Below are 13,033 nucleotides of genomic sequence, written 5' to 3'. Positions count from 1 at the left end.
CTAAACTCTATCATAGGTTAATTTCTCTCCACTGATTACTAGAAGCACAGTTGGGTTTTTTTTGTTGGTCTTTTGCAACAACCGATCACAGCTCTTAGACAGTGTCACACCTAGCAACAGGGTCAACCACACCTAGCAACGGGGCCAACCACACCTTCTCACTAAGATAGGAATTTCTGTAATCTCCTTTTCCTGAGTGGTTCTCACCAGCGAGCTTATTGGCTCTGAAGCTAGGAGTCCTTGGCAGGAAGTTTTAGGCTAAGACAGGAGCTCTCTGAAAGGACTCAGGTGTATTTAATTAAGATCCTGAAGCAGTTTAGTTCCTCGATAGGCTCCAGTCCCCATGTAACTCTGACCTGGCTGTAGAAAATGTGAGAATAATTTACCAGTTACTGAGTAAGTCAAACAACTCTATCAGAGACAGATAAGCCTGTTTTTGTGGTATTGTAAAAGTTTTACTTTCAGTTTTAAGTTTGTGTATAAAACACGAGCGCCGACACAAACTGTCTGCAAACCTTCATCATCAGCTGCCAGGTAAGCTGTGCTTCAGCAACTACATTTTTCTCATCAGTTCTTATTGTTGTGATTATCTACATATTGTTAAGCTAAATCAAATACTTGAATGTAATAATATCAAGAATCTGACAACTTGTGATAATGTGTGTATTGTTTGATGTACTGATCTGAATTGTTTAAGGTAAAAGAAAGGGTATAGAGAATGTACAAAAGTAACCCAAACGTATTCATAGACCCGCCAGATTTTGAGTTTGTTTCTGATAGGAAATGAGACAGGCCTCTCTCATATGATAAAACAATATAAAGATTATTCATTTATTTTTGAAGCATCTTAAATGTGTTAGTTTATTTGTTTTAACTGACATTTTTTAAATGCTGCAAGTCACAATTCATTTACAGCCTTTTCAATATTTAATGGAAAATCTTTATTGGAATCACAACAACTCAACACTTATGATCAATGAGCTCCAAGTCTTTAAGGTTGGAAGGTTTCTTTGCCATCACCCTAATCTTGAGCTCAATTCAGTTTTATTTATATAGCAACAATTAAAACACATGTCGTCTCAAGGCTCTTTACAAAGTCAGTTTAATCCAGTCATACAGATTTCAAGTCAGGTTCATACATTCCAGTTAATCCTAACCACCAAACAGTCAGATTCAGTTATTTATTCAAATTGGATAAAAGGTTTTTCTATCTAAGGAAACCCAGCAGATTGCATCCAGTCAGTGACTTGCAGCATTCACTCCTCCTGGATGAGCATGTAGAGACAGTGGACAGTCACTGGTGTTGACTTTGCAGCAATCCCTCATACTGAGCATGCATGTAGCGACAGTGGAGAGGAAAAACTCCCTTTTAACAGGAAGAAACCTCCAGCAGAACCAGAACCAGGCTCAGTGTGAGCGGCCATCTGCCACGACCGACTGGGGGTTTGAGAGAACAGAGCAGAGACACAAAGAGAACAAAGAAGTAGCCAAGCAGATGAACTCTGAGCCAGTTTTGAAGTCTAGAGGAGGAAAGAGAGCACATATAATTAGTTACAGTAAAGCTCAGTCAGTAGCCATGTCTAGGAGAAAGAAAGGGTTAAACACTAAAAGACAGGGCCATGTGAATCATCTGTAGAGGGTGAGCATTAAGTTGTTGCCAGCAGAAGCTCGGACGATTCCCCTCTCGAGAAAGGTGTCACAGGCAGATACAGAGTCAGGTGAGGTGTAGCTTCTAGGAAGAGAAAAAACAGAGAGAGAACAAAGAGTTAAAAGCTGAAATAATTGGAAAGTATCATGAGAATGTAGCAGAGAAAGTGAAAGTGGTCATTATATCCTCCAGCAGCCTAAGCCTATAGCAGCATAACTACAGAGATAGCTCAGGATAACCTAAGCCACTCTAACTATAAGCTTGATCAAAAAGGAAAGTTTTAAGCCTAGTCTTAAAAGTAGACGGGGTGTCTGCCTCACGGACTAAAACTGGGAGCTGGTTCCACAGGAGAGGAGCCTGATTACTGCCACAGATTCTCTATCAGAATAAAGTCTAGCCTGCTCCAAAAAACTGATGTTAGAGCAGAAATATCAGCCATGTTAAAGGCTTCCATTAAATCTAAAGCTGCCAGGGGTGTGAATAATTTTGGGCTTAACTGCAGGTGAAATAGTTTTTGAAGCACAACCAAATGAAAAACAGTGAATGTCTAAATAATAATGAATCTAAAAGGATACTCCCACTTCTACTATTTTTAAATAGCCTTTATAATTAACTTTACAATTTGGAAGAGAAATGTGGATAAATAATTATCATTGCTAAAAACAAGTATTTAAATTTCTTTATGTGTTACTATGTGGTAAAGTCACAGAGTTAAAACATTAGTAAATCCAGTCTATCCAGTATTGTAAATTGACAGTTTAGTAATCTATCACATTGTTAATCAGGAAAATTTCATTCTATCTAATCAGAGAAACATAAAAATACTGGCGAGGTGCTTTATCTGCTCTTTACAGCTGACGGGTCACTTTGGAATAAGCCACAGCAAACTAGGGTGTGTTTTGTTATTGATTATTCATTGATTCCTGTTAAAATGTTCTCATGGCCAAACTCATTTAATAATTTTAATTTTAAGATATTAGAATCAGACGTATGGGCCAATATTATGTACGCTAACAAGGAATTTGGCTTCGCTTTCAGGCGCTCACAGTGTACGGAGATATTACACAATAAAAACAATTAAATAAATGTTCAGGTCAAATCGTTTGAACACTCCAACATAATCATTGATAAACTATAGAAGTACCAACATTTTTACCTGGAGCGGGACATATTGCATGTTCCTTCAAAGTGATATCCATCACAACGCTGCACCAGTTTGTCACATTCCCAACGAAGTGATCCACAACCAAATGCAATGGGCTTTCACAATGACCACCATGAGGGCCCAAGAAAGTATAGTTAAACTGTTGTAAATGAGATGCAATGTGCTATCAGGTTACTCGTAACAAATTGCAAAATGTAAAATGGTAATTCACCATGAACAGGGAATTAAAGTACAGAAAAAGCACCACAAGGGTGTATTTCCAACCACAGCCAACAATAAAAGCTAATAAAAGTGGTGAAAAACCCCTACATCGCAATAACTCATGCATATCAGTATCGGCATGGAAACTAAACACAAACACACGGTAAGTTTGAAAACAACTCGCTGAAAACTAAGAGCTACTAGACAACACGAACTGTAAGCATGCAGTATGCAGTGATTGCTGCTCACTCAACAAAAGCACAATAAGAAACAGCGTACTGCTACAAATAGACACAATCAAGCTTTCTGAAAAACAGAAAGATTTAGATGCTGCAAAATTACAAACCAATCATGTTCAACCAGAGGACACAGAGGCAGCTTTACCTGGATGTACTGATAAGCAGTGAGCCAAGCTTCTTAACGGGTTGGTTCAGATTGTTTGAAGAGAGGTTGTGTGAAGTTTTTAAATCATTAATGTTTCCCTCACCTGTAGCAGAAAGATGTCATATCTCCATGAACTTCTTGAAAAGTTCATAAACCTCTAACAAGCTAGTCAGATCTGTTTTAGTGGACTTTAGCCATTTAAAAACTGAATATAATCACTGAGTTGGATACAGCGCTCTGTCATGGGTAACAAGTTACACTAGTGGAGCCAGCTGTATCAATCCTCCAGATCTGCTGCAACTCACTAGAAGTGGACGAAACCTTTAGAATATGCACCAGACTGACAGTTGTGGATCAGCACTGAAGATGGGATCTGTGTTGGATGTTATCCCAGCAAACTCAAGATCAGCTGGTGCAGCGTAGCTCTTACTGGCTTGTTAGCTTTCCACCATGAGAATGTATTTACATATCTAACAATCCCACGGTGATTTGACATCTTTCTACGACAACTAAAGGAACGGCCGTTGGTAACAATTCACAGAACCTCACTTTAAAAATCCAAACTCATTCAAGGTCAGTTATTTGTTGTTAGGTCTTGTAGGAGGAATGGCATAGACATAATCAAAACAGATTTCACAAATAGTACACCTCTCTGTCCTTAACCACCAAATAAAGGAAGAAACTTGATGTTGAAGTTTTTAAATGTTTTGCTTTCTGTTTCAGGTACTATATGAACACAGGCACTGTTACAGGCTCAGAGTCTTTATCTAAAGATGCATGGTAAATTTCTGTCAACTCAAGATGGACTTTTCATATTTATTCACATACGCTGAACAGCAATAATTAAGTGTGTTAGATGTGTTTTGTAGAGTTTAACTGCGAGGTAAAGGTTAAAGGAAGATTGTGGGTTTGCTTGTTAAGGTTACAACAGCTCCCTTTTCAGTTCAATAATAAATGTATTAAATTATTTAGGTATAAAGATTAGTTTTTAGTTTCTTTGTTTTACTCGAATCAGCATTTTGAAACTAAAGAGATGATCATTATTTCCTTTAGTTTTTAAATAAAGGAAGAAGTCAGACCATGTCTACAATGAATCAACAACTGCCTGAAGGTAAATTTAACTGTAGCTGAAGTGTTTATTGTATGTACATAATTTAACATTTTTCACATGAAAAATCAACCTAGACCAGGGGTCTGCAACCAGCAGCTCCGTAGCTGCAACTGGCTATTTGGACCTTACAAATGGGCGCTTAATAAATTTGGCTAAAAATGTTAAAGAACCTTCCAATGTGACAACAAATCTCCTTTAGTAGATATTCATCAAAAATTATAACTTGTCTTTTTTGTAAAGATCAGTTATTTAGCTGGACTGAGGACAGAAATGGCTGTTTTTTGATTGTAACGATTGCAGACCCCCCTAGACTAATAAAGCAATTTTCTTTTTTGAAATAATCATGTAACTATTGCAAAACACATATACAGGGCAGACAACAGCATATCGTTATATTAAAGATAGATCCTTGATTGAATCAAATAAATGATTGCATGAAAGCATAATTTTAAACTTGTTACATACAAACATATATACAAAACTCTGTAGCTAAAAGTGGTCGCAAAATAGACTAGAAGCTCTCATAAAGAAAGGATCTTTCCAGGCTGGGATGTTCCCACCTTTCCCTTTCTAGGTTGCCTAATAGTTTGGCCGGACTTCCTAGAGGCTAAAAAAAATCTTCCTTCTCCCTGAATTTCTTCCACACGTCTTTTTGATTCAGCAACTGCAGAAGCTGCAATGTTTTTGGCCACTCTACCAGTCGGCTGTTTCAGGAGTCCCCAGAACAAGCTGAGCCCTAAAGGCTTGTGGCTTGACAGCTTCCATCACCACTAGTGTCAACCGGTTCCTCTGGTTGCAGCCACAACCCTCAGCTCCTGGAAACCACATCTGCAATGGAAGACCTGTCTATTTTCCATTCAGATTCCATCTCTACGTCCTCCCTTAGAAGATGACAGAAAATCTCCCAGTGGGTTTGAGATCTCTCAAACAGGGACCTGTACCAGACATTCCCAGTTCGCACTCACTACTCCAATGGGCTACACAGGTCTGACCAGCAGTCTACCAAGCCACCAGATCCAACTTACTACCAGGTGCTGCTTAATTGACTGCTCTGTCCCACCCTTTACTTGAATGCCCAACACTTAACACTACAGGTCTGATTATATTGTTACATTTGACATCAAGCTTTGGCCCAAGTTGATCTGGACCAAAGCTTATGGACCCGACACTGCTTGAATATGATGTTTCTATTGGACACATCACGCTTAGTGCAGAAATCCAATAACAAAGCAGATTTAGGGGAGACAGTTCCTCCCAATTACATCCCTCCAGGACACATTGCCCACATGGGCACTGAGATTCCCCAGTAGGACAACAGAATCCCAGATGGGACCTCTTTCAAGACACCAACTAGTCACTTAAAAGAGTCCAGGTTATCTGTCCTGCTGTGTAGTTGACAAGCAGGGACAACAGTGAAAAGCTTTCCTCCTACAAATCAAAGCCATAAAGAGGAGACCCTGTGACCCACTGGGAAGAACTCCAAACAGAGCAATGCTAATTGGTTTTATAACAACTATGGCTTCAGGATGCTTATTCTATGTTAAACATTTATTAAAAACTTTACATTTCTTAACATTATCCTCTTTTGGGCATTTACAGGCTTGTTCAACATTCTTTCCAGACTTGGACTGAACAAACTTTATCCCAACAAACTCACCCTTCGTTCTTTGTTGGAGATCAACAAAGACGACATAAATACAAGTCCTGCTTCATCACTAAAGGAAATTCCATGGTTTTTTCTTAGAAACCTCTTACAGATCAATGCTGAATGCAGAAGCTGTGTGCAACTACCAGCCAATGATGAGGAAAATGAGGACCTATTTGGCCTCGACCTTTATTCTGCAGAAGACAGTCACAGTGGTATTAATGCTCTTGACCTCATAGTAGCGCTTTTCCTTTGTGCTGACAGCTTCTTGCAACAAGAAATGGCTCTCAGAATGTCAATGTGCCAGTTTTCTGTGCCACTGTTGTTGCCTCACAGCAATAACAGTCAGTGCTGCCTGATGCTTTGGGCTTTACGAGGAATTGTTAAAGAGTGGCGTCCTCATGCTTTGTCAGAATCAAAAGGTTTCATTGAGGATACGATTGTTGATGCAAATATTCCAATATATTCCTTTGTTCGGCTGCAGAACAGCAGTTTATCAAAGTCTCAGATGCTGAATCTTGTTCTTAGCCGTGGGCAGCAGAGTCACAACATCTTCATACATAAAGACATGGAGGACAGAGCTATGAAAAAGGAAATAGCTAATGGACTTGTAGAGGTTTTCTGGTCCCTCCCCTGTGGGAGAGAAAATCTTGACATTTTTCCAGAGCCGGTTGCCTTTGCGAATCTGAGAGGAGAAATAAGTGAGTCACTTGCACAGTTCAGTTTTCTTGTTCAAGTTTCAACAGCAACCTTTGTGTTCCTGGACAAGGTTGAAGATAAAGAGCAAGAAACGTTTCATTCTCTCAAAGATTTCAGAAGAAATTTCTTTTTGGTTGTTAATCGCAAAGACAGCAGGGATGACATGATGTCTGTGAAGAAAACAGTAGAACAACTAGATTTACCAAAAAACAATGTCATCATAAAAGACAAATCTGTAAACGCAACATACTTCTCAAAAAAACTTTGTGCAGTTATCAAGACCTCACTGGAAAGTGCAAATAAAGTTACAACAAATCTGATGCTCGAAAAAGCTGCAGAACTTGGTCTGTCTGTGGATGAAGGTAAAAGCAATGAACAAAAGAAGGCAGCTGAAGAGATTGTGAAAGCAATTGGAGAACAAAGCATTCCCATATACAAGAAGCTGGACCTTCCTTTGCAGGGAGAAAACTGGAAAAAGTTATCTAAACTAGAAATAAAACTGTGTAGATTAAATGACTGCAGTGATTTGGGAATCGAAGAGTACAAATCTCAGCTACAGAAGGAGAAAAGCCAAATCAAAGAGGAGCAGGCAAGACACAGCATTTCCAAAGGAATAAAGGGTTTCATTGACAACCTTTTTACAAGTGACAAAGAAAATAGAGATTTTTTCTTAAAATGGATGAAACTCAAGCTTGATACGTACTCTCGAGAAAAACTCTTTCAACTGCGAATCCAGTTCAAAGAGCAATGTGAGACAAAAGATGCAGAACTCATTAAGGAGTTGGATCAAACTCTGCTGAACAGCTCTTTAGGAATCGAGCATTACATGAGAGAAATAGGACTGATCTATGAGTTTTCCCAAAACACCACAGAGGAAATATCGCGTCTCCCTCGTTTAGCTGCAGAAATGGTGTTGGATGGACATCCTTTAGAGCTTCTGGATGGTGATGCTTCCAACATCCCAGAGAAGTGGGTGTCGGCTGTACTGAATGAGGTCCATAACAAGGTTGGAAAAAGGAGCAGATTGTTGGTATTGGCAGTTTTAGGTGTTCAAAGTTCTGGGAAGTCGACACTCCTCAACACCATGTTTGGTGTTCAGTTTCCAGTCAGCAGTGGCAGATGTACAAGAGGAGCCTACTTGATCTTCCTCAGAGTTAATGAAGATCACAGAGGTGAGCTGAATTATGATTTCATAGTTCTCATTGATACAGAAGGTCTCAAGTCTGCTGATCTGGCTCAACTTGAGGACAGCTATGAGCATGACAACCAGCTGGCAACCTTTGTCATCGGTCTAAGTGATATCGCCATCATCAATACAGCCATGGAAAATGTAACTGAAATGAAAGATATTTTGCAAATTGCTGTTCATGCATTCTTGAGAATGACCCACATTGGAAAAAAGCCTGCATGTCATTTCGTTCACCAAAATGTTGCTGGAGTTTCGGCACATTCCAAATGCATTGCTGAAAGAAAACGTCTCTTGGACCAGCTCAATGAAATGACACAGATTGCATCTGAAATGGAAAAGCAGCCAACCACTAAACTGTTCACTGATGTCCTGGACTATGACATGGAAAAAAACAACTGGAACATTCCAGGACTTTGGCATGGAACTCCACCAATGGCTCCAGTCAACACTGGCTACAGCGAAGCTGTTGCAGATTTCAAGAAACATCTTTTGGAGACAATAAAGAACAACAAAAACAGTGAACCCACTCAAATCCCAGAGTTCCTAGAATGGATGATAAGTCTGTGGAGGACAGTTAAATATGAAAACTTCATCTTTAGTTTTAGAAACACGCTTGTGGCTCATGCTTATGACAACCTGTGTCAAGCCTTCAGTCAATGGGATTGGCAATTCAGAAAAGAGATTCACTCCTGGCAGAACAAAACAGAAATAGAAATATTAAATGCTGACAATGATTCTCAAATGGAAATGTGGAATAAACTGGTCTCAGAAAAAAAAGGAGAACTGTCTGCAAAAATACAAGACGAGCAAATGAAAATGAAGGAGAAACTCGCTGAGTATTACAAGAGGAAGGACAGACGTGTAAATCTGATAGAGAAATACAAAGTTGACTTTCTGAACAGTATCAAAAGCCTTGCCACTGAAATTCAGCTGTCAGTAAGAACTAAACTGGATTGTGTCCTTGAGCTGAAAGTCAGTAAAAAGAAAGCTGAAGAAATACAGAAGAAATACAGAGTCCTGATAGAAGAGGCTGTCATGAGGCAAATACATGTCTGCAAAATGTCCCACCTGTCTGATGGTGAGCTGACTAACGTTTTTGAGGAGATGTGGTCTGCATCTACAGCAAATGTGTCTGGGATAGAAGAACGAGACATTGTTGGATCCGTCCTGAAGCAGCTGAGGAAGAATTTCTCTAATCGAAATGTGAATCAGGAATTACTGAACACTGACCTACGAAACATAGGAGGGAGTCCTTTCAGAGTCACATACGACCATGTAGACAGATTTAAAGCTGAATTTGTTGATATGGAAAAATTGCAGATCTTCACAGATAATAATATCGAGATGTGTACACAGTATCTCCTTGAGAAAGTAGAAACAACTGATGATTATCATGACTCTTTCACAAAGGATCTTCTAGAAAAGGTTGACAAAAACCTTGAACAACACTACAAGGAATATGAAACAAATACAAAGTATGAGATTGACTTGAAGCTTCACATTTGTGGCATTGCTTCAAGACAATTCCTGAAAATGCACCAAAAGTTTCTGTCAAACCTCAATCCCCAAACCCAGCTGGAGAAGTATAAGCCTGGGTACCTGTCGGACTTTATTGATTTGTACAAAGAGAGAGATCACTGTCAACGCAAGGCTAATGATTACATTCAGCTTTGTATGAAACCAGCAGTGGAAGACTTCATCAACCGATCCCTGGGGATAGACATCGTGGATGAGATCTTAACAAGCCATCATTCAGCAGAGTACAGCTCTCGCTCTTTCTTCCAGTTCAGCCTTCAAAAAGAGTTGCTGCTCGAGGATGATTTTAAAGGTTTTTTAGAGTACATCGGAAAATATGAAAATTATGTCAAGAACTGGATATTCCAGCACATCAAGCAACAAATGACACAAGAAAATACATTGTACAAACTGAAGAACGACAAGCTTCAGGTCATGATTAAAAAAATCACTGCTGCAATAGAAGTGGCCTCAAAAGACCCAGATGGTGTTTCCCTACCAAACAACAATGAAAGCATCACAAAGCTTCTTGATGGAATACGAAGCAATTTAATTAAAGACATCTCAATGTCAGTTGAAGATGAGAAAACCATCCTCTTTCAAATCCAAAGCACAAGCCATCCATTCATCAACAGCGTCAAGATGGCTTTGGAGAACCTGACAACCCAGCTTCAGGAGCAATTCTTAAGATATGAAGACATCAACAAGATGGTGGGACAACTCACAGTTAAACCACAGGAAGAACTTTTTAAGAGAGTTTTTGGATGCGGAAAACAGTGTCCATTCTGTGAAACTCCTTGTGAGGCTGGAGGAAAAGACCACACGTTGCATAGTGCAGCTATACATCGACCACAAGGTCTTGGTAGATGCAGTTATAGGGACACCAACAAACTCGTTGAAAGACTGTGTACAACAGAAGTCCAAAGAAACTCCTCTTTCAAAAATGCAGACACTAAAGGGGAGTTTCATCCTTACAAAGAGTACACAACATATTATCCAGACTGGCAGATTCCACCAGACCCTACCATTGAGGCATCCGACTACTGGAAGTACATCCTGGTGAAATATAATGATGAATTTGCACAAGAATATGGGGCCAAACCAGCAGATGTTCCAGATGCCTGGAAGACAATCTCACAGGAAGAAGCTCTGAATGGATTAAAAGATGCTTTCAATATAAAGTGAAAGAGTTAAATATTAGGTGTCAGAATGTCTTATGCAAATGCAGACACACAAGGAAACTACAAACAATGAGAACAAAATCAGCTGTTAGGAAAAGTATAAAAAAGTACAAATACCTCTTTTAAAAGATCAAATGTAAACTTTTGTCCCGTCAGATTTTAAACTACAGGTGTACCATGAAGAAAATACTTTCGCTTATGTTGTTTTCTCAACCTCATTAATTCAAATACATTTTACATTTGGTTGTGCTTTTATTAATCAGTAAAAATTGCTAGAAAGAACTGCAAACAACAAAAGGCTTTATGTGGATTTTATAGAGCTAGTGTTGGTATTGTCCTCAGAATAAAACATGGTGGAAACTTAAAAACGTTAATTTTTTACTCCAAATGTTTATTTTATATCTCTTGTTCATCTGAGCAGCACTATTCACTACAAAAACACATTTCTTTCACAAATTGCAGTTTTATTACTTTCATTTTTATTTGTTAACTTTGTTTTGTGCAAATAACAAAGAACACATTTTTGAGAGGAATAATTTTTTATCCTTTGAATTTCAATACAAGTTTCTGTTATTTAGCAAAATATGTACACAATGAGCAATGAAAATGTAAAGTTCAAAATACGAAGACATTCTTGTCTCCAAGTATATTTTTACTGTGTTCATGATAGATTTAAAATGTATTTCTCACGGAAACATTAAAAACACTGTGATGTGTACTCCTGGTGACTCCCAGCTGCATTGATTGGATGGAAATAAGAGGGTTTAAAGTGAGTGCAGTCTGTCAATAAAAGCATTAAAATGTGTCAATGAGTGCTGTTGTTTTTGGGAATTTAGTCATAAAATACAGTTTATGTAAGCAAACACAACCAGAGGATAAAACTGACTCTAAGCAATAACATAATTTAGAGGCTCATTTGTGAATCATGTTGTGACCTTTCTATATAGTTTTAAACCTTATTTCAGACAAATTATGATGGAATGAGAAATAGTTCATGTTGCAGCTGTTAACTTACTCAGGTGGAGAACTATGAATATGAATCAATTCATTTTTACCTGGCTAACCTGAATTTTGAACCAGTTCTTGTTCAGGATGAACTGGCACAACACTGGAAACGAGTCTACTGTCAATCACTCAGTTTAATCACTTAAATAATCCTTGAAATTATTCAGGTTTGTGGATTTTTCTTCCACTTATGACAAAGAGCTCAAGGAGAAGACGGTCTTGTTTGCCAAAAAACTCACAATCATACTGTAATTTTATGTATCATTTTTGCCCATATGGTAGCTGTCAGTAGAAGATGATGTTAAATGGGTTGTGGTGGATTGCTTTAAGCAATTATGGTGGTGTAGGTTGCAGTGGTTTTAACAGTTCATAGCTATGCTAATAAAAGGCACGTTATAAGAAAATGAACACATTTTTAATAAAAACTAATCTCCTCAGAATGTTTCAGTCAGGCTTTCGACCACACCAAAGCTCTCAGAATGCAGTGGTTACAGTTCGGAGTGAAATGCATCTTAGCAGTGACGGGTCCAGAACTCCTGTCCAACGTTTGACATTGTTGATCATAACCTATTTACTGGTAGACTGGAAAAATGGGTGGGATTCAATATTTTGCTAAACTGGCCCAGATCTTACTTAGCTGGCAGGGGCTGCTTTGTGACATTTGATAAATCTGGATGAGCCATTCATCAAACTTGGCTAAATACAGCAAGGGTTTGCAAAGAAGTTCTCACTTCTGTTGGCGGGTCATAGACTAAAACATTTTCTGGACCAACAAAATAGAAAATGTCCAACCCCAAAAGTTAGCAACCTGTTCACCCTTTATTTAATAAGGAAACATTTTGAGACCGTGTTTCCTGACCGACCATAACTTGTTTTCTACTTTGTTTCATTAAATATTGCATCTTTACAATTATTTTGCATGTTTAACTGGAAACAAAAAATAAAGGCCCCTGAGTACTTTTAGCTTGGCTATTTTGAACAGCAGTGTAAAACGTCTCAACACCTCTGGGATAAAGTAAAAAAAGAGGATTCTTGCAGCTTCAAGGAAGTGAAGAAGAAATACTTCAGGAATTTCTGAGAAATTAGATGTTTATGAGATCAGAGGTTGCCAGTAATCAATGTGAGGGTTTGTCAGGGTTTATAACTGGCAGGTAATCTTCTACAGACTGTAGGAACTAATTTCAGTGTTGCTCTTTATATTGAAGCTCATTGTCAATAATTCATTTAAATAAAATACAGATTTCTTTAAATGAGAATGAACTGAATTTTATCAAATCTGTTTGATAACCT

At 38.4% G+C, this 13,033-nt stretch overlaps 1 protein-coding gene across 1 annotated transcript; it reads left to right on the top strand.

Annotated features, from left to right (window-relative positions):
* The first annotated feature begins 157 nt into the window (after positions 1-157).
* Positions 158-11,543, top strand: LOC124867289 (up-regulator of cell proliferation-like). Its single transcript, XM_047363663.1, has 4 exons — positions 158-534; positions 4,122-4,178; positions 4,452-4,509; positions 6,109-11,543. Exons 2-4 carry the CDS (start codon positions 4,176-4,178, stop codon positions 10,740-10,742), a joined length of 4,695 nt encoding a protein of 1,564 aa, XP_047219619.1. The 5' UTR covers positions 158-534; positions 4,122-4,175; the 3' UTR covers positions 10,743-11,543.
* The last annotated feature ends 1,490 nt before the right edge of the window (positions 11,544-13,033 follow it).

Source organism: Girardinichthys multiradiatus, chromosome 4 (genome assembly GCF_021462225.1).
Source record: "Girardinichthys multiradiatus isolate DD_20200921_A chromosome 4, DD_fGirMul_XY1, whole genome shotgun sequence".
NCBI classification, from domain to species: domain Eukaryota; kingdom Metazoa; phylum Chordata; class Actinopteri; order Cyprinodontiformes; family Goodeidae; genus Girardinichthys; species Girardinichthys multiradiatus.
This window is presented reverse-complemented; position numbering and strand designations above follow the sequence as displayed.